Raw genomic sequence first — 22,573 nt, forward strand, 5'->3', positions numbered from 1 at the left:
TTGATGAGTCTGGCTAGTGGTTTATAAATTTTATTTATCTTCTCAAAGAACTAACCTTTAATTTTACTGAGCGTTGCTAATGTCTCCATCTCTTTTTCATTTTTTTCTACTCTGATCTTTATGATTCCCTTTCTTCTACTAAACTTAAGCTCTGAGGTTTTGTTGTTCTTGTTCTTGTTCTTGTTTTGAGAAAGTCAATTCCTAAGCAGGTTGATAAGAAGTCTGGGGGTCCCCAAGGAGAGAGGGGTCTGGAATTCTCAAGGAGGAGAAAATGACACTTTTTTTTTCCCCTACATTCCTTAAGATTAGATAACAATAATGTATCTTGCTTGAGGACAGTTTCTGAAAAAAACCTTCTGGCTAATCCTGTTATTTTAAAATATAGATTATGGGAGTGGGTCTAGTAAGTTCTTTACAACCTCCAGACATTCCTTTGATTCACTGTAATAACCAATTAGCAGTTTTCCCTACTTTCTTCAATTTAAGTCTGAATTTGGCAATAAGGAGTTCATGATCTGAGCCACAGTAGCTCCTAGTCTTGTTTTTGTTGACTGTATAGAGCTTCTCCATCTTTGGCTGCAAAGAATATCATCAGTCTGATTTCAGTGTTGACCATCTGGTGATGTCCAAGTGTAGAGTCTTCTCTTGTGTCGTTGGAAGAGGGTGTTTGCTATGACCAGTGCATTTTCTTGGCAAAACTCTATTAGTCTTTGCCCTGCTTCATTCCACATTCCAAGGCCAAATTTGCCTGTTACTCCACGTGTTTCTTGACTTCCTACTTTTGCATTCCAATCCTCTATAATGAAAAGGACATCTTTTTTGGGTGTTAGTTCTAAAAGGTCTTGTAGGTCTTCATAGAACCATTCAACTTCAGCTTCTTCAGCGTTACTAGTTGGGGCATAGACTTGGCTTACCATGATATCAAATGATTTGCCTTGGAGATGAACAGAGTTCATTCTGTCGTTTTTGAGATTGCATCCAAGCACTGCATTTCGGACTCTTTTGTTGACCATGATGTCTACTCCATTTCTTCTGAGGAATTCCTGCCCACAGTAGTAGATATAATGGTCATCTGAGTTAAATTTACCCATTCCAGTCCATTTTAGTTTGCTGATTCCTAGAATGTCGATAATCACTCTTGTCATCTCTTGTTTGACCACTTCCAATTTGCCTTGATTCATGGACATGACATTCCAGGTTTCTATGCAATATTGCTCTTTACAGCATCGAATATTGCTTCTATCACCAGTCACATCCACAGCTGGGTATTGTTTTTGCTTTGGCTCCATCCCTTCATTTTTTCTGGAGTTATTTCTCCACTGATCTCCAGTAGCATATTGGGCATCTACTGACCTAGGGAGTTCCTCTTTCAGTATCCTATCATTTTGCCTTTTCATACTGTTCATGGGGTTCTCAAGGCAAGAATACTGAAGTGGTTTACCATTTCCTTCTCCAGTGGACCACATTCAGTGAGACCTCTCCACCATGACCCGTCCGTCTTGGGTTGCCCCATGGGTATGGCTTAGTTTCATTGAGTTAGACAAGGCTGTGGTCCTAGTGTGATTAGATTGACTAGTTTTCTGTGAGTATGGTTTCAGTGTGTCTGCCCTCTGATGCCCTCTTGCAACACCTACCATCTTACTTGGGGTTGTCTTACCTTGGGCGTGTGGTATCTCTTCATGGCTGCTCCAGCAAAGTGCAGCCACTGCTCCTTACCTTAGATGAGAGGTATCTCCTCACTGCCACCCTTCCTGACCTTCAACATGGGATGGCTCTTCTATGCCCTTCTGCAACTGCACAGCCACCGCTCTTTGGACATGGGGTTGTTCCTCCTAGCCGCCACCCCTGGCCTCGGGTGCAGGGTGGCTCCTCTTGGAAGCTAGAGGTCATACCATTCAGGTATGACCTAAATCAAATCCCTTATGATTATACAGTGGAAGTGAGAAATAGATTTAAGGGCCTAGATCTGATAGATAGACTGCCTGATGAACTGTGGAATGAGGTTCGTGACATTGTACAGGAGACAGGGATCAAGACCATCACCATGGAAAAGAAATGCAAAAAAGCAAAATGGCTGTCTGGGGAGGCCTTAAATATAGCTGTGAAAAGAAGAGAGGTGAAAAGCAAAGGAGAAAACGAAAGATATAAGCATCTGAATGCAGAGTTCCAAAGAATAGCAAGAAGAGATAAGAAAGCCTTCTTCAGCAATCAATGCAAAGAAATAGAGGAAAAGAACAGAATGGGAAAAACTGGAGATCTCTTCAAGAAAATTAGAGATACCAAGGGAACATTTCATGCAAAGATGGGCTCGATAAAGGACAGAAATGGTCTGGACCTAACAGAAGCAGAAGATATTAAGAAGAGGTGGCAAGAATACACAGAAGAACTATACAAAAAAGATCTTCATGACCCAGATAATCACAATGGTGTGATCACTCATCTAGAGCCAGACATCCTGGAATGTGAAGTCAAGTGGGCCTTAGAAAGCATCACTAGGAACAAAGCTAGTGGAGGTGATGGAATTCCAGTAGAGCTATTTCAAATCCTGAAAGATGATGCTGTGAAAGTGCTGCACTAAATATGCCAGCAAATTTGGAAAACTCAGCAGTGGCCAGAGGACTGGAAAAGGTCCATTTTCATTCCAATCCCAAAGCAAGGCAATGCCAAAGAATGCTCTAACTACCACACAATTGCACTCATCTCACATGCTAGTAAAGTAATGCTCAAAATTCTCCAAGCCAGGCTTCAGCAATACGTGAACCATGAACTTCCACATGTTGAAGCTGGTTTCAGAAAAGGCAGAGGAACCAGAGATCAAATTGCCAACATCCACTGGATAATGGAAAAAGCAAGAGAGTTCTAGAGAAACATCTATTTCTGTTTTATTGACTATGCCAAAGCCTTTGACTATGTGGATCACAATAAACTGTGGAAAATTCTGAAAGAGATGAGAATACCAGACCACCTGACCTGCCTCTTGAGAAATCTGTATGCAGGTCAGGAAGCAACAGTTAGAACTGGACATGGAACAACAGATCGGTTACAAATAGGAAAAGGAGTACGTCAAGGCTGTATATTGTCACCCTGCTTATTTAACTTCTATGCAGAGTACATCATGAGAAACACTGGACTGGAAGAAGCACAAGCTGGAATCAAGATTGCCAGGAGAAATATCAATAACCTCAGATATGCAAATGACACCACCCTTATGGTAGAAAGTGAAGAACTAAAAAGCCTCTTGATGAAAGTGAAAGTGGAGAGTGAAACAGTTGGCTTAAAGCTCAACATTCAGAAAACGAAGACCATGGCATCTGGTCCCATCACTTCATGGGAAATAGATGGGGAAACAGTGGAAACAGTGTCAGACTTTATTTTTATGGCCTCCAAAATCACTGCAGATGGTTATTGCAGCCATGAAATTAAAAGACACCTACTCCTTGGAAGAAAAGTTATGACCAACCTAGACAGCACATTCAAAAGCAGAGACATTACTTTGCCAACTAAGGTCCGTCTAGTCAAGGCTATGGTTTTTCCTGTGATCATGTGTGGATGTGAGAGTTGGACTGTGAAGAAGGCTAAGTGCCAAAAAATTGATGCTTTTGAAGTGTGGTGTTGGAGAAGACTCTTGAGAGTCCCTTGGCCTGCAAGGAGATCCAACCAGTCCATTCTGAAGGAGATCAGCCCTGGGATTTCTTTGGAAGAAATGATGCTGAAGCTGAAACTCCAGTACTTTGGCCACCTCATGCAAAGAGTTGACTTGTAAGGCTCGGAGAACCCACTCTGTAAAGGACACTCAGGGACAGCCTCTAGTGGACTGACAAAGTTTATTATCCAATTGTGTAGTTTTATAATTTTCAGGGAATAGAGAATAAGGCTGACTTGCACGTAGCCATTCCAGATAAACATTAAAGCATTCAAGCATAAAATACAGTTCCCACCACCCAAGCCATAACATAGCTTTGGTGAAACCCTAAAGGTAGTCTTGTCATGAAACAACAGTCTTTGCTCTCAGATACAGGTGGTCAGAAGGAAGCCTTCGACTGCCTCAAGGCCGGGTATATTGACACTTTATCATCTGTTCCCACCCTTGGGCACTCAGTGAACGCTCATAACCCTTTGTTATGCTCATCCCAGCTTCCAACCTTCATCATGAGTGGAGCAAATACATTTTCACTATTTGATTAAAGCCTTTCAGCTTCTCCACATTGACTCGTTGGAAAAGACTTTGATGCTGGGAGGGATTAGGGGCAGGAGGAGAAGGGGATGAAGGAGGAATAGATGGCTGGATAGCATCACTGACTCGATGGACGGGAATCTGAGTGAACTCCGGGAGTTGGTGATGGACAGGGAGGCCTGGCGTGCTGCGATTTGTGGGGTCGCAAAGAGTTGGACACGACTGAGCAACTGAACTGAACTGAACTGAACCTTACTGTAGCAGAGAGGAGGATCTAATCTCTCCAACACAGCATGGCAATACAGGGATTGTCTTTGCAGTTATTTTGGCTATTTTTGTGGTGGCTGTAACTGCAAATTTGGTCATAATATTCTTGATTCACAGAGACTCCCATCTCCATACCCCCATGTACTTTCTGCTCAGCCAACTGTCTATCATGGACACCTTTTCATTTGTACTACCGTCCCAAAGCTTCTATTCAACATGGTTTCTAATGAGAAGACCATTTCCTTCGTGGCCTGTGGCATCCAGATCTTCCTCTACTTAACCATGATGGGAACAGAGTTCTTCCTGTTGGGCCTCATGGCCTATGACCGCTATGTGGCTGTCTGCAACCCTCTTAGGTACCCTGTGTTGATGAATCGCAGAGTGTGTCTCCTTCTGGCTGCTGGTGCCTGGTTTGGTGGATCCCTGGATGGCTTTCTGCTCACCCCTATCACCATGAATGTCCCCTACTGTGGATCCCGCATCATCGATCATTCCTTCTGTGAGATCCCTGCTGTTCTCAAACTGGCCTGTGCTGACACATCCTTGTATGAAACCTTGATGTACATCTGCTGTGTGCTCATGTTGCTCATCCCCATCTCTATTATCTCAGCCTCCTACTCCCTCATTTTGTTAACTGTCCACCGCATGCGCTCTGCTGAAGGCCGGAAAAAGGCCTTTACCACTTGCTCTTCCCACTTGACTGTAGTCAGCATTTTCTATGGGGCTGCCTTCTACACTTATGTGCTGCCCAAGTCATTTCACACTCCTGAGCAAGACAAGGTAGTATCAGCTTTCTATACCATTGTCACACCCATGCTCAATCCTCTTTTTGATGCTATGGACTGTAGCTGCCAGGCTCCTCTGTCCATGGGATTCTCCAGGCAAGTATACTGGAGTGGGTTGCCATGTCCTTCTCTAGGGGATCTGCACAATGCAGGAATCGAACCCCTGTCTCTTATGGTTCCTGCATTGCAGGTGGATTCTTTACTGCTGAGCCAGCAGGAAAGCCCCATATGCGCACTGCTATACATAAAATAGATAATTAATGAGGACCTACTATATATCACAGGGAACCCTACTCAATATTCTATAATAACCTATAAGGGAAAAGAATCTGAAAAAGAATGGATATGTGTATAACTGTTTGCTATATACTTGAAACTAACACAGCATTGTAAATCAAATATACTCTAATATAAAATAAAATTAAATTTAAAAATAAAATGTGTAGCTTGAGATTGAAAGTGATAAATTGTAATAATTTAAAATTAATTTAAAAAACCAATTGCATACGTGCAAAATGTCAGATACTGTTCTTAAACATGGGGTAAACATGAAGGGAAAACTGTTTCCATTTTTCAAAACACATTTAACTACATTATTTGACTTTGATCTTCACAAAGTTCTGCCAAGTTATTTTGAGAAGGAATTAGCCTCATGGGAGATAGAGAAATTTATAACCATATTTTCTGACTTCTGGTCTTGTGATTTTGTGCTAAAACTTGCTATTCTTTGATAGACAATTTCCAAAAGCAGGGAGGCATATGGCACAATACAAACCTGGACGCTTGTTAATCCTGATAATGACCTGGGGAAAACATATCCCTCTGGGACTAACATGCAGATAAAATCTATGTTCAGCTTCTGTTGTGTGCCAGCTAGTCTGGTCTACCAAGGACCTGATGTTCCATGCTGAGAGGCAGTCAGACTCCCTACCTGGGGTCTTTCTACAGGTGAGGGATATGGGCATAAAATTAACTGAACCACCGGTTCAGATATCATTTCTATTGAAGCATTTTAGAACTGTGGCTCCTGCTAAGAAACATCATTGGTTTTTGCTAGATTTGTCATAGATATCTGTCTTCCTTTGGAGCCAATTAGAGGTAGGTATCACAGGTAGGCATTTACTCAGGTATAGAGATAGAAACTTGCATTTTTTCCATATTGACTGAAAACTTACATGTTAGAACAAGGCTTATGATTGTATATGAGAGCTGGCATTATCAAAAGTTATCCTTTCCCTGAATTTCCATAGTGTTTACCTGCAATGGGCAGTGGTTTTAATCAGCAGCCAATAACCTTAGGCAGATAAAATGAGGAAACAGGTTAGAACATAGTTAAGTCCATGTCTTTGGACTTCATCTACAGTTCAACTAATAGAACTGATGAAGCTGCAACAGAGAGCTGTTTCCTTGTATTCCTGGAAATATTGTGGGAAAATTTCTATGAGACAAAAATGAATATAGAGTTGAAGGAAGTCAGGACTCCCTGTAAATAATGGTCCTTTGTAATTTGAAAGATTATAACAATCTTTATAATTGAGTATATTTAACAACAAGATAGCAACATATGCAGTGCATGTCTTCAATGGTCTTAGTCTTAAGACAGAGAACTTTTCTAGTGCTATTTTAATTGAAAAATAAATGTTTTTTTATAAATTTATACTTATAATCCAAAAATTGTATGATTATGTTTACTATCATGTTTGCTTTAAATACAGGGAAAATTAGGCTAAAAAGATTAAAGGTTATACATACTGGCCACTTTCAAATTAAAAAGTTAATACTATCTTCTCATTCTGGAGCCTGTTCTGTTTCCACAATTGCCAAATTAGAGAGTTCTCTATTTTGAGTGAAGGGAGAGTCTAAACATTTCCATAACATTATCAGGTGCCAGGTACTGTTATGAGACCCTTACACAAAACCCTCCCAATAACCCTGAGGGCAGGGGCTGCTCTGATGTACTTTTGGCTAGTTATAAATTTGAAGAGGGGCTTTCCCACTGTCATATGTCTAATAAATGGCAGGTCTTGGATTTTCACCCAAGGCAATTAGGTACAGGTTTTACATAATGATCAGGAACAAAAGGTAAACTGACAGGGTCTGAAGTGATTATAGAATCCTGGGAAATTGAAACTATCAAACCAGAGTTGTTTATACCAATGCATAAAGCTATCACTTACGGGAATTATTTTGTATATATTTCTCCTCTCTTTGATAAAAAGTTATTTTACTTTTCTAAAAAGTTACATGTTTGCAAGTTCACATTTTCTGATTATTTTGATGTATGTATGTTAGTGAGTCCCTTCAAATTTAACGTGCAGAGACTCAAGTGTATATTTTAAGGCCTGAAGCACATACTTCAGGTGACATCTTGCAGTATGGAAGCTTAAGAGTCAGAGGAATCAGATGAATTCTGTTTTAGAATGCAGGATCCAATTTAAGCAGGATTCTGGGGTAAATTTGATACATCTTAGTGACCCTATTGATACTGAAAGATTGAGAAATGGAAAATTATAGGTATTTATTGCCAAAGTTGTGAATAGGAGGCTTATTCTTTAACTTGAAATTAAATTATTTTTACACACATAATCTATGATGTAGGAAAATGGAAAATGCAGTGAAGACAAACTGATGTTCTTGAGACTCGATCATCAGTAAAACTTTTACTTCATAATTGTGTGTGTGTATATATATGTGTGTGTGTGTGTGTGTGTGTGTACATATACACATTCACATACTTATATGTGCACATATATATGCACACTAAAATATATGTATATATGTATATAGCTCTTTACCACATGTATACTGCTGCTGCTGCTGCTAAGTCGCTTCAGTCGTGTCCGACTCTGTGCAACCCCATAGACGTCAGCCCACCAGGCTCCCCCGTCCCTGGGATTCTCCAGGCAAGAACACTGGAGTGGGTTGCCATTTCCTTCTCCAATGCATGAAAGTGAAAACTAGTGATACATATATCCATATCACATATATATTATAGGTTATATGTGTAAGACATTTTTTTATCAAAGAGAGGAAAAATATATACATAATAGCATCTGCTGTTGGACACATACAAAAATGTTATATATATTATGGTAAGATATTTATATTATATATAAAGAACATAGGGGTTTCTAACTGCTGGATTTTTCACTTAAGGATGCAGTGAAACTGTCATAGCATAATGATTTTTGGTCTACCTCATATCCTAAAGGATGCTTGGAATCTTGTTACTAATTCCAAAAACTAAATAATTTTGTAAGCGTCCAAGAGCAGATGCTTAAGCTGCCTCTGCTTTCTTAGTAATACAAAAGACACCAAGATGAATATTTATATAAAATTGCTCACCTATTTCTTTAAATTTATTTATTTTAATTGGAGGTTAATTACTTTACAATATTGTATTGGTTTTGCCATACATCAACATGAATCCACCACAGGTATACATGTGTTACCCATCCTGAACCCCCCGCTACCCACCTCCCTCCCCGTACCATCCCTCTGCGTCCTCTTAATTTCTATATAAAATTTGCTAGGAGTAGAAAGTATATGTTATTTTTAAAGTCCAGATATTGGTTTGCTGCTCTCTCTAACAAAAATAATACCTACTTACATTCTCACCAGCAATATATGATAGTACTCTCTAGATACTCAGTGTTAAAACAATCTAACTCACAAATAGAGGTTCAATTTGAGTAAGATTGGCAGTTCCAACCCCATTTCTATAGCCCGTGTCCTATGCAGCAGAAGAGAATGCAACCAGTGCTCTCCAACATCAGTCTTGTTGAGGAAGCCTCTTTAAGCCTGTACAAACAAGAAGAGTTAGAGCAGATTAATCTCATGCTCCAACTTTTTCACTTTGAGCATGCGGTACACACCTGAGTACAATCAGATTAACAGCTTAACATTTCATCATATCTCATAGCCTCATAGTTAAAGAAATATGGCACAACAGATTCAGTGATTCATCATACATATTCAGGGGAGAAAGTGGTGGGATTTGTTTTTCTAAAATCACCCAGGAAAATACAGAGGGGACAACCTGGCTGGAAAAGAAGCTTGGGAATACATTTAGTTTTCAAATGACATTCTTTAATAATAAGTCTGATCCAGCTCCAGCAGGGAATAATTGTATTGGAAACATCTGGTCTGATGGAACCACTTATCCTAGATTCACAAGTCAGTGAACTTTCAAAGTACCACTGCCTGGAGGGAGGCTTTGGTTTAAGACAATGATGTACTATGTTTCAACAAAAATTGCACATAACCATAAAATATAGAAGTCTAATCGCAGGGTTCACATTTGACAGAGTCTTTTGAAACATGCAATTTAAAATGTTATGTCTGCTCCCCATTTGGGAGCACCTGTATGTAGGAAAATATAGTAGAAGAGGATAAATGCTTGCAAGTTTGTGATTTTAGATTTGTATATCACTGACAGGATAATTCTGAAGACATTTCAGTTTATTTCACAAGGATTTGAAATGGATTCACGTGCATGTGTTTGTGCTCAGTCACTCAGTTGTGTCCACCTCTTTGCAACTCTATAGACTGAAGTCCACCAGGCTTCTCTGTCCATGGGATTCTCCAGGCAAAAATATTGGAGTGGGTTTCCATTTCCTACTCCAAAGTGGGTTCATAACTCTATGCAATATTTTTTAATGGTTTTATTGTTTATTCTTTACTCAACTTCATGTAATAGTCTTGTCCTCAGGGGTTCTTTATCCTTAAGTGAACTCTGCTACTTTCCTCTGATACACATTAACAGAAGATTTAATTCAACTCTGTATTCAAAAGGAAATTTGGGACAATCTTTACTGAGCTGTATTTGTAATGGTGGTTACACTGATGACAGCCTGACAGCGGGACTTTTGGATGGCACATTACTAGGTCTGCTTGGAGATAAGAAGCTGTCATTGACTGTGTGTGCTCAGCAGTGAGATTTGTGATTTGTGAATCTGATGTTTGCAGGATCTTTCTCAGCATCCATTTGGTGAGGACCTTTTTCCCCCTGGACATCATTAGCAAGCCACAGGTATGTGATGACTAGAGATTGCCCAGGAGTTAGAATTTTGAATATCTGGAAATATTTAACTTCATTATGTTATTTTGTAATTTGTCAACAAGTTTTGACCAGAAATTCAAGTTTTTCTTGATTGTGATTATGGTCTTGCAGTTGGTATTCTTCTGACATTTTTTTTTAGCTGGTTGAAGTTACTGATGATTAAAAGGATACTATGCATTTAGGGGCCAGTTGAGTGTAGCTGTGGAGTATATGGAAAACAAAGCCTTATATCTGAGCCAGGACCTATCTCCACTACTTATTCTTTATGCCTCACTTTCTCCAACAATAAGATGGTAATAATTACAGTAATTTGCCCCACAGAGGCGCTGTGAAGAGGAACTACATCAAACATGAAAGCATGCAAAAAGATGCCTGGCATAGATGGATGCTGGGTATTTTATTATTAGCAATATGACTCCCTCGTGTTATACTTATGTTTAAAATCTGGTAAAATTATTTATGATAATATCTTGTGGCTACTAATCAAATAGAGCAAATTCAGTGCCTTAAAATAACACAAATTGACTGTCTTGCCATTCTGAAGACTGCAACTCCAAAACTGGTCATCCTGGGCTACAATTAAGATGTCAGGAGGGCTATACTTCTTTCTGAAAGTTTTTGAGGAGATTCCATTTTCAGATTCTAGAGGTCACCCAAATCCTTGCCTCATAGTTCCCTTCATTTTCAAAACCAGCATTTGTATTACTTGGACCTTTGTTCATAATATCACATCTCATCTTCTTATCCCTGCCTCCTCTTTCCTGTCTTCCTCTTATAAGGGCCCTGGAATATAGATTGGGCACAATGGGACATTCCAGAGTAATCTCATCTAATCATCTGGAACTGAATCACAATTGCAAAGTCTCTTTTGCCAAGTAGGGAAGATATTTATAGGCTGGGGATTAGGATGGAGGGTTCTTTGAGTTGGGGTGGGAACATTATTCTGCCTTTCAAGATAGGCTTTGTTTAACACTAAATTAATCTATGGGGCTTCCCAGGTGGCACTAGTGGTAAAGAACTCACTTGCCAATGCAGGAGACAAAGGAGACACGGGTTCGATCCCTGGGTTCGGATGATCCCCAGAGGAGGGAATGGCAACACTCTCTAGTGTTCTTACCTGGAGAATCTCAAGGACAGAGGAGCCTGGTGGGCTAGAGTTCATAAGGTCAAAAAGAGTCAGACACAACTAAAGTGACTTAGCATGCATGCACACAAGTTAATCTATTACAGACTTACTATTTTAATAAGATACGAAATTAACACTAGCATTTACTGCACAATTTTTCTGATACTAGATGGAAACTTGTTGCTAAGAATAATGCATAATGATTTTCTGTGCTTTTAGTTGTGGAACATAAGGTGAGTTCAAACTATATTAACTTCTACAAAACAATCACTGTATGAATAATAACATCTGAAGTTAAATTTGTCTTTTACTCAATAATTGATACATAATGAATGAATAGCTGTCACCAAAAAATCAGATTCAAAAGAAAGATAAAGAGGTGAGTTTCATTTTCTAAAAGAATGATGCTTTTAACTCACAGGGATTGTTTCAAATTTGTTTACATAAAACTTCATTAAGATGTAATATTTGTATTGATCTTGGATTGTAATGTAGTTGTGTTTCTTATTACTAAGTTTTTTTTTAATTAGAAAGTGAGTGAATCCTAGTTTATGATGCTATTTTAGACTTAAGATAAACAGAAAGACCTGGACTATAATTTTATTTTGGCATATTCTATAGAACATACTGAGGTGAATTTTAAAGAAATTTTACTAAAAATGAATCATATTAAAAGACCAAACTTGCATTTTAAGGAGTGCATATGCTAAATAATCATTCATTTAAATATTCAGCCAAGTTACCAGATCTTAGACATTATTTTATATTTTGAAAGTGCACAGTAAGCAAAATAAGCAAATATCCGTGCCCATATTCATCTTACTGTCTAGTGGGCAGGACAGAAACCCAAAATAAAATGATTATGTATGACAGATTGTGTTAAGGACAATGAAAAATAGAAAGTCATCAAGTCCTACAGAATAGATCCTTTTAAGAAGTGGATTTTGAGGAAAAACCTGAGGAGATGACCACATACAGTTATGAGAGTGAGAAACAAGCCAGGGTTAGGGCAGAAGCAAAGGACTTGGGCTGGGAAACTCCCACAAAGTGAGGACAAAGGATCAGCAAGGAGGTCATAGGAGCTGTAGCACCAGAGCAAATGCATTGGAGGCAGAAAAAAATGACTTCAGAGGATGAAATTGTCACAACACAATGGGCCTTAAAGTGGCATGTGAAGCTCCTCAACAGAGTTTTGAGGTTAAAGTTACCTGTCTGATGTAGATTTCCCAAAATTACGGTGCTCTACTGAGATCAGAATAAAAACAGACAAGAAAGAACAAGTAGATGATGGCAAAGCTACTGAAAAAACTTAGAAAACAGCTTTAACATTTTACTCATAATGCCCAAGCAAGTTTTTCTAACATTTTGTGATATTATGGTATATAATAAGAAATATATTTGGTCTTTGTCTGAATTCCTTGGCAGAGATCCTAAAATCCTCAGAATTTCCTAAATAAAATGAGGCTTCCTCAGGTATCTTATTCATAAGGAATCCCTTCTAGCAACACCTGAATTTATGTTAATGATGTTACTTATGGAAAGCCCTACAGGTGGGAGCTGGCTACCAGGAAACTAACCATACCTTCAATGGTTTGGAACTTCTAAATTCCTACCTCTTAGATCTCCAAGGGGAAAAAAAGTGTAGAGATTTTATTAATCACCAGTGACTAATGGAGGCAGGCTTCTGCAGTGGCTCAGCGGTAAAGATTTCACCTGCAATGCAGGAGACACAGGTTCAATCCCTGGGTCGGAATGAGCCCCTGGAGAAGGGCATGGCAACACACTCCAGTATACTTGCATAGAGAATCCCATAGATAGAGTAGCCTGGCGGGCTTCAGTCCCTCGTGGCACAAAGAGACACTACTGAAGCAACTTAGCATGCAAGCACAAATGATGGAATCTTCCTACATATTCCCCTGTCTATCTTCCACTTCTGTTGTTCCTGAGTTATACACTAGTCAGTTAAGTAAAATGTTTTCCTGAGTTCTACGAAACACTCTAGAAAATTTAATTGCACTCTTGGAGAGAGTCATAGGGAACTCCAATATATAGCCAGGAGATTAGTAGCACAGGTGATGACTTGTACTAGCAATTGGTTTCTGAAGTGGGGTCAGTCTTAGAGGACTGAAGCTATGGAATATTGGGCTCTATCTAGGCAGATAGTGTGAGAACTGAATTAAGTTGTAATATGCCAATCTAGTGTCTGGAAATCTGCTGGTTGCTTCACAAGTGGGGAAAACCCCACACATCTGCTTATCTGAAGTGTCGGAAAGTGTTGCTGAGAGTAGACACACAGGACGTGTCTTCTCCTTTATATCCTTCACTTCATCAGCTATTCATTCTGCCCATCTTTGGCAATCCAAATAACCAATTTTATTTAATTAAGCCTGCTATTGGCTAAACAAGATTCTGAAGGCCACCAATGCAGAATAAATAGGGCAGATATGATATTTAAAGCTCCAATCTAGATATAGCAAAAGCCAGCTTTATTATGCAATTTGCATTACCTATGTATTGCAGCACAATATAAAAAGTGTTGTGCTCCAGAAAGAAAAAAATAGATCTATAGTTCCTAATTTATAATGTCCCTTGGTCTGCTTGTTTTTCTCTAGCTTTATGACTTGGAAAATCTTATCTGAACCGTAGCCTCTGAGATATTATCTCCATTGTGAGTTTCTACCTTCTAGGAAGTGTTTTCTGTCTTGTTTTCCAGCACATTTGTCGCTGCCTTTTCCCTGGAGCTTTCAACAGAAATGTCAATGAAGAATAGAACTGCTTCCTCTGACTTTATCCTCCTGGGGCTTCTAGTAAACAGTAAAGCTACAGGGATTGTCTTTGCAGTTATTTTGGCTATTTTTGTGGTGGCTGTAACTTCAAATTTGGTCATGATATTCTTGATTCACATGGACTCCCACCTCCACACCCCCATGTACTTTCTGCTCAGCCAACTGTCTATCATGGACACCCTTTTCATTTGTACTACTGTCCCAAAGCTCCTGGTGGACATGGTTTCCATACAGAAGACCATTTCCTTTGTGGCCTGTGGCATCCAGATCTTCCTCTACTTGACCATGATTGGATCAGAGTTCTTCCTGTTGGGCCTCATGGCCTGCGACCGCTATGTGGCTGTCTGCAACCCTCTTAGGTACCCTGTGTTGATGAACCGCAGAGTGTGTCTCCTTCTGGCTGCTGGTGCCTGGTTTGGTGGATCCCTGGATGGCTTTCTGCTCACCCCTATCACCATGAATGTCCCCTACTGTGGATCCCGCATCATCGATCATTTCTTCTGTGAGATCCCTGCTGTTCTCAAACTGGCCTGTGCTGACACATCCTTGTATGAAACCTTGATGTACATCTGCTGTGTGCTCATGTTGCTCATCCCCATCTCTATTATCTCAGCCTCCTACTCCCTCATTTTGTTAACTGTCCACCGCATGCGCTCTGCTGAAGGCCGGAAAAAGGCCTTTACCACTTGCTCTTCCCACTTGACTGTAGTCAGCATTTTCTATGGGGCTGCCTTCTACACTTATGTGCTGCCCAAGTCATTTCACACTCCTGAGCAAGACAAGGTAGTATCAGCTTTCTATACCATTGTCACACCCATGCTCAATCCTCTTATCTACAGCCTCAGAAACAAGGATGTCATGGGAGCATTTAAAAGGATATTTGCACAATGCTTATCCATATAGAAGGTATTCACAAGTGATGCTTAGAGATTCAATAATCTCGGAATAGGTTTTCCCAATAATATCCTCAGTGTGTTTTGTTTCACAAGAGACTATCTGCAGCTATTAAATATTTTTTTTAGAGGTGACAATTTAAGAGGATTTACCTAGCCTGCTTCCTTCCTCTTAGGTGAAAGGAACCCAAAATATTTCATTAGTTATTCAGAGTCTATTTGGCTAACTGTCAAAATTATGTATTATTCAGTTTAGTTCACTCACTTATGTCTGACTCTTTGCAACCCCATGAGCCACAGCACACCAGGCCTCCCTGTCCATCACCAACTCCCAGAGTCCACCCAAACCCATGTCTATTGAGTTGGTGATGCCATCCAACCATCTCATCCTCTGTTGCCCCCTTGTTCTCCTGTCCTCAATCTTTCCCAGCATCAGGGTCTTTTCCAATGAGTCAGCTCTTCACATCAAGTGGCCAAAGTATTGGAGTTTCAGGTTCAATATCAGTCCTTCCAATGAACACCCAGGACTGATCTCCTTTAGGATGGACTGGTTGGATCTCCATGCAGTCCAAGGAACTCTCAAGAGTCTTCTCCAACACCACAGTTCAAAAGCATCAATTCTTCGGTGGTCAGCTTTCTTCACAGTCCAACTCTCACATCCATACATGACCACTGGAAAAACCATAGCCTTGACTAGATGGACCTTTATTGGCAAAGTAATGTCTCTGCTTTTGAATATGCTATCTAGGTTGGTCATAACTTTCCTTCCAAGGAGTAAGCGTCTTTTAATTTCATGGCTGCAGTCACCATCTGCAGTGATTTTGGAGCCCCCCAAAATAAAGTCTGACACTGTTTCCACTGTTTCACCATCTATTTCCCATGAAGTGATGGGACCGGATGGCATGATCTTCATTTTCTGAATGTTGAGCTTTAAGCCAACTTTTCCACTCTCCTCTTTCCCTTTCATAAAGAGGCTCTTTAGTTCTTCTTCACTTTCTGCCATAAGGGTGGTGTCATCTGCATATCTGAGGTATTGACAGTTCTCCCAGCAACCTTGATTCCAGCTTATTCTTCCTCCATGCCAGCGTTTCTCATCATATACTCTGCATAGAAGCATGGTGCATAAGCATGGTAACAATATACAGCCTTGACATACTCCTTTTCCTATTTGGAACCAGTCTGTTGTTCCATGTCCAGTTCTAACTGTTGCTTCCTGATCTGCATGCAAGTTTCTCAAGAGGCAGGTCAGGTGGTCTGGTATTCCCATCTCTTTCAGAATTTTCCACAGTTTATTGTGATCCACACAGTCAAAGGCTTTGGCATAGTCAATAAAACAGAAATAGATGTCTTTCTGGAACTCTCTTGCTTTTCCATGATCCAGCAGATGTTGGCAATTTGATCTCTGGTTCCTCTGTCTTTTCTAAATTCAGCTTGAACATCTGGAAGTTTACGGTTCACGTACTGCTGAAGCCTGGCTTGGAGAATTTTGAGCATTACCTTACTAGCATGTGAGATGAGTGCAATTGTGTGGTAATTTGAGCATTCTTTGGCATTGCCTTTCTTTGGCATTGGAATGAAAACTGACCTTTTCCAGTCCTGTGGCCATGGCTGAGTTTTCCATATTTGCTGGCATATTGAGTGCAGCACTTTCACAGCATCATCTTTCAGGATTTGAAATAGCTCAACTGGAATTCCATCACCTCCACTAGTTTGTTCATAGTGATGCTTTCTAAGGCCCACTTGACTTCACACTCCAGGATGTCTGGCTCTAGGTGAGTGATCACATCATCATGATTATCTTGGTCGTGAAAATCTTTTTTGTACAGTTCTTCAGTGTATTCTTGCCACCTCTTCTTAATATCTTCTGCTTCTATTAGGTCCAGACCATTCCTGTCCTTTATTAAGCCCATCTTTGCATGAAATGTTCCCTTGGTTTCTCTAATTTTCTTGAAGAGATCTCTAGTCTTTCCCATTCTGTTGTTTTCCTCTATTTCTTTGCATTGATCATGAGGAAGGCTTTCTTATCTCTCCTTGCTATTCTTTGGAACTCTGCATTCAGATGCTTATATCTTTCCTTTTCTCCTTTTCTTTTCACTTTTCTTCTTTTCACAGCTATTTGTAAGGCCTCCCCAGACAGCCATTTTGCTTTTTCGCATTTCTTTTCCATGGGGATGGTCTTGATCCCTGTCTCCTGTACAATGTCACGAACCTCATTCCATAGTTCATCAGGCTCTCCATCAATCAGATCTAGTCCCTTAAATCTATTTCTCACTTCCACTGTATAATCATAAGGGATTTGATTTAGGTCATACCTGAATGGTCTAATGGTTTCCCTACTTTCTTCAATTTAAGTCTGAATTTGGCAATAAGGAGTTCATGATCTGAGCCACAGTCAGCTCCCAGTCTTGTTTTTGCTGACTGTATAGAGCTTCTCCAACTTTGACTGCAAAGAATATAATCAATCTGATTTCGGTGTTGACCATCTGGTGATGTCCATGTGTAGAGTCTTCTCTTGTGTTGTTGGAAGAGGGTGTTTGCTATGACCAGTGCATTCTCTTGGCAAAACTCTATTAGCCTTTGCCCTGCTTCATTCCACATTCCAAGGCCAAATTTGCCTGTTTTCCAGGTGTTTCTTGGTTTCCTACTTTTGCATTCCAGTCCTCTATAATGAAAGGGACATCTTTTTTGGTTGTTGGTTCTAAAAGGTCTTGTAGGTCTTCATAGAACCATTCAGCTTCAGCTTCCTCACCGTTACTTGTTGGGGCATAGACTTGGATTACTGTGATATTAAATGGTTTGCCTTGGAAATGAACAGAGATCATTCTGTCATTTTGCATTTCAGACTCTTTTGTTGACCATGATGGCTACTCCATTTCTTCTAAGGGATTCCTGCCCACAGTAGTAGATATAATGGCTATCTGAGTTAAATTCACCGATTCCAGTCCAAAAAAGTTCACTGATTCCTAGAATGTCGATGTTCACTCTTGCCATCTCCTGTTTGACTACTTCCAATTTGCTTTGATTCATGGACCTAACATTCCAGGTTCCTATGCAATATTGCTCTTTACAGCATCGGACCTTGCTTCTATCACTAGCCACATCCATAACTGGGTATTGTTTTTGCTTTGGCTCCATCCCGTCATTCGTTCTGAAGTTAGTTCTCCACTGATCTCCAGTAGTATAATGGGTGCCTTCAGACCTGGGGATTTTCTCTATCAGTATCCTATCATTTTGCCTATTCATACTGTTCATGGGGTTCTCAAGGCAAGAATACTGAAGTGGTTTACCATTCTCTTCTCCAGGGAACCACATTCTGTTAGACCTCTCCACCATGACCCGCCCCTTCGTGGGTGGCCCCACGCAGCACGGCTTAGTTTCATTAGACAAGGCTGTGGTCCGTGTGGTTAGATTGACTAGTTTTCTGTGAGTATGGTTTGTGTGTCTGCCCTCTGATTCCTCTCACAACACCTACCGTCTTACTTGGGTTTCTCTTACCTTGGACGTGGAGTATCTCTTCACGGCTGCTCCAGCAAAGTGCAGCCACTGATCCTTACCTTGGACGAGGGGTATCTCTTCACAGCCGCCCCTCCTGACCTTGAACGTGGAGTAGCTCCTCTGAGCCCTCCTGCTTTTGTTATGACCCTCTGGAGTCAGTTCTACCTCAAGTGTCCTCCTGCCCCGTGACACTCAGGACAATGGAAGGAGACAAGCTCAGTTAAGATGCAGAGGAAAGCCTCGTTGTCTGATCAAGTTGAAGAGGTAAGGCTCAATTAAACCTGAAACTCCAGGACACATGAGAAAAGTTCCCATCAATATGACTGCCTAGGTTCCTTTTGCTGTTCAGTTTCTCAATCATGTCCAACACTTTGCAACCCCATTGACTACAGCCAAGCTTCCCTTCACTGTCTTCTGGAGTTCAAACTCATGTCCATTGAGTCAACGAAGCCATCCAACCATCTCATCCTCTGTCAGCCCCCTTCTCCTCCTGCCCTCAATCTTTCCTAGCCTCAAAGTCTTTTCCAATGAATTGGCTCTTTGCATCAGTTGACCAAAGTATCAGAGCTGCAGCTTCACCATCAGTCCTTCCAATGAATATTCAGGGTTGATTTCCTTTGAGTTGATGGGTTTGATCTCCTTCTTGTCCAAGGGACTCAAGAGTCTTCTTGATCACCACAGTTTGAAAGCATCAATTTGAAAGCTTCCAGGTACCTTTAAGAACTATTTTATGGGGATTTCAGTAAGCTAACTTACACTTATTGCTTAATAACAGAGACAGGAGCAGAGGTCCAAGAGAGACAACCACATTAAAAATGACTTTTATTTTTTATACTATAAATAAAACACATAAAAGCAATTAGCTTCCAACTAAAATAAATTTTTTTTTTAAAAAAAGAAGTGTCCAAAATTTACTGCTTAATCACAGAAAAAAACAATCATGAAATCATTCATGTAATATCCCCACACATCTATGGAGAACATGGATAGTCCTCCATAACCATCTTGTGCCTCTCTCTTATTGAGCTATCTTTAGGCACTTAGAAAAGTTGCAAAGTTAGTAAAGTTTCCATGTACTCTCAACCAACTTCTACTAGTATTAACATAATATATAACCATAAAAATTTGTCAGAACAAGGAAGTTAATATTTCACCCATGTTTTGACTCTTGCCATTGTTGGTTTTTTTTTTTTTTTTCCTCATTCAGGATCCCACACAGCATCTAGTTGTTATTTTCCCTGAGTCTCCTTCAGTCTGTTCCCTTCATGAAATATTGACAACTTTGAGGAATATCAACTGCTTATTTTGTCGAATCAATTTGATTGTCATCATTTCTGGGAGTTACTGTGTATCCCTAGATAAAAAATGTATTTTTAAACACAACAATTTAGTTTTTCCTGTTAGATGAAAATTACAGAAATAAAATTGTGTAGTTTATACTCAGTGTTCAGATTGTATTTGAGGAGAATACTAATTTTTGCAGTGAGGGAAATGCACAGCATGCACATAAAGATGCATCACAATCAAAAGCACAAGAAATTTAACGATAGTAAGAAAAGATAAATACTAGAGTAGAAAGGGACTTCTGAAATCCAAGGTTGAGATCACTAAAAAAAATAAATAAAACAACTCTTGATTCCTAGTGGCAAAAGATATGTATCCAAAATGCCAATAGATATCATATTACTCAAGTGAAAATACCAAAAAAAAAAAAAGAGGATTCAAGAAACTAAAAAATAAAATCAGAATTCTTGTCTGCCTTTTCAATGAGAACATATGCTCTCCAGAGTTTCTGCTATTTAAAAAGTACAAAGGATGGTCACAAACTAAGCTCAACATGAATTATCTGAGAATCAGACATGGAAAACAAAATGCATAGAGCCTGTTACTGTTACTGAACCTGAACTTGAGTACTCTCATTCATCCACAGTAAAGTCAATCTTCTGACACCAGGTTGTGGTGAAGAAAAGTACCTAGTTTATGCAGAGTACCAAACAATAAGAAATGGACTTTCCTGGTGGCTCAGATGGTAAAAAAAAAAAAAGAAAGAAAGAAAAGAAAATCACCCTGCAATGAGGGACACCTGAGTTCAATCTCTGGGTTAGGAAGATCCCCTGCAGGAGGGCATGGCAACCCACCCCAGAATTCTTGCCTGGAGAATCCCCATGGGGAGCCTGGCAGGCTACAGTCCATGGAATCACACAGAGTCGGACACTACTGAGTGACTAGGCACACACACACACACACACACACACACACACACACACACACACAAGAATGGGTACCTCATGCTCAAAAGACTCAAAAGACTCCAAATTCCCAATGACCTTCAGAAAATAGGTTTCAGAGGCAAGATGAATGAAGGGGCTGCAGGATGCATGATCAGACCTTTTACAATTCTCAGATTGGTTGGCCTCAAGGTAAAGTTTTAAGTATCACTAATCTTCTGGTTTCAATTGGTCTGAAGTCTACTTGCTTGTGGTCAACAGTTTTCATATATTAGGGGTTTACTTCTTCTAAAAAACAACTTTGGAATGTTCCTCAATCCTTTATATTTTTCAAGGAACTGGGAAGTTGGTGTTTCTGCTTTATGGCTGGTATATAGCCTAAATTTTTACCAGTATCGCAGCTCAGTGTGTATTCTTTATTTCTACATCTTCACATTTCCTAATTATTAACTCTTGGGCTAGCCTATTTAGACCAGAGGAGGCCTGGGAGACTAAAGCAAAAGCCTTTTACTTCAAACGACAAGGATGCAGGAGCTTGTATATGTTTTCTCAGTGTCTATTTCATTTATTTATGCTCTGATTTTTATTATTTCTTTCCTTCTATTAACTTTGGATATTGTTTGTTCTTTCTCTAGTTGCTTTAGGTGTAAGGTTAGATTGTTTATTTGAGATTTTTCTTATTTACTGGGGTAAGATGGCACTGTTATAAAATTCCCTCTTAGAACTGCCTTTGATAAAACCCATAGAGTTTGCATCATCATGTTTTCATTGTCAGTTATTTCTAGGTATTTTTTTTTAATTTTCTCTTTGATTTCTTCTAGTATATTTTTTCATTTCAATTGTTGTACTGTTCAGTTCTGATTATTTCTTATTTATATCTTATAATTCTTTGTTAAATTTTTTAATTAGAAGAAAATTGCTTTACAATATTCTGATGGTTTTTTGCAATATATCAACATGGATCTGCATTAGGTATACATATATCCCCTCCTTCTTGACCCGCCTGTCACCTCTCTCCCCATCTCACCCCTCTAGGTTGTCACAGACCACTGGTTTTGAGTTTCCTGCATCATACATCTAACTCCCACTGGCTATCTGTTTTACATATGGTAATGTATATGTGTCAATGTTATTCTTGCTTCTTAAATTGTGCCTCCATTTTTTTTTCTGAGATTTTGGATCATCTCTACTATTATTATTCTGAATTCTTATTCCAGTAGATTGCCTATCTCCTCTTCATTTAGTTGTTTTGTGGGGGTTTATCTCATTCCTTCATTTGCAACATATTTCTCTGTCATCTCATTGTGTCTAACTTTCTGTGTTTGTGGCTTTCTTTCCACAGGCTACAGGATTGTAGTTCCTCTCACTTCTGAATATCTGCCCCTTGATGAGTGAAGTTGGTCCAGTGACTTCTGCAGGCTGTCTGGGAGTAGGAACTGGTGCCTTCCTTTCATGGGTGAAGCTGTGTCTTGTCCCTTTGATGGGTAGAGCCATGTTAAATGGTGTTTTGAGGTAGCCGTGAGCTCAATATGACCTTAGGCAGTCTGTCTGCTGAGGCTGGGATTGTGCTCCTGTCTTGCTGGTTGTTTGGCCTGAGGCATTTCAGGTCTGGAACCTATAAGCTTTTGATCTTGAGGCCGAGATAAAGACCTCTGAGAGAGCTCATACCAATCAGTACTCTCTGAGGTCTCCTCCACTAACGTCTTTACTTTCACAGTGAGCTACAGTGAATCCCCACCTCTTCAGGAGAACTTCCC

General features: G+C 39.8%; 2 protein-coding genes across 2 annotated transcripts; both read left to right on the top strand.

Annotated features, from left to right (window-relative positions):
• The first annotated feature begins 1,768 nt into the window (after window positions 1-1,768).
• Window positions 1,769-14,053, top strand: LOC128051000 (olfactory receptor 2T11-like). The gene is given in 6 exon segments (XM_052643507.1): window positions 1,769-1,899; window positions 4,013-4,055; window positions 4,467-4,617; window positions 4,620-5,285; window positions 11,634-11,647; window positions 14,027-14,053. Coding segments are annotated over 6 exon segments (1,032 nt in total).
• A 102-nt stretch (window positions 14,054-14,155) lies between these two features.
• Window positions 14,156-15,127, top strand: LOC128050741 (olfactory receptor 2T11-like). The gene is given in 1 exon segment (XM_052643094.1): window positions 14,156-15,127. A coding segment is annotated over 1 exon segment (960 nt). The 5' UTR covers window positions 14,156-14,167.
• Window positions 15,128-22,573: the final 7,446 nt, after the last annotated feature.

The sequence above is a fragment of the Budorcas taxicolor genome, chromosome 7 (assembly GCF_023091745.1).
Source record: "Budorcas taxicolor isolate Tak-1 chromosome 7, Takin1.1, whole genome shotgun sequence".
NCBI lineage: Eukaryota > Metazoa > Chordata > Mammalia > Artiodactyla > Bovidae > Budorcas > Budorcas taxicolor.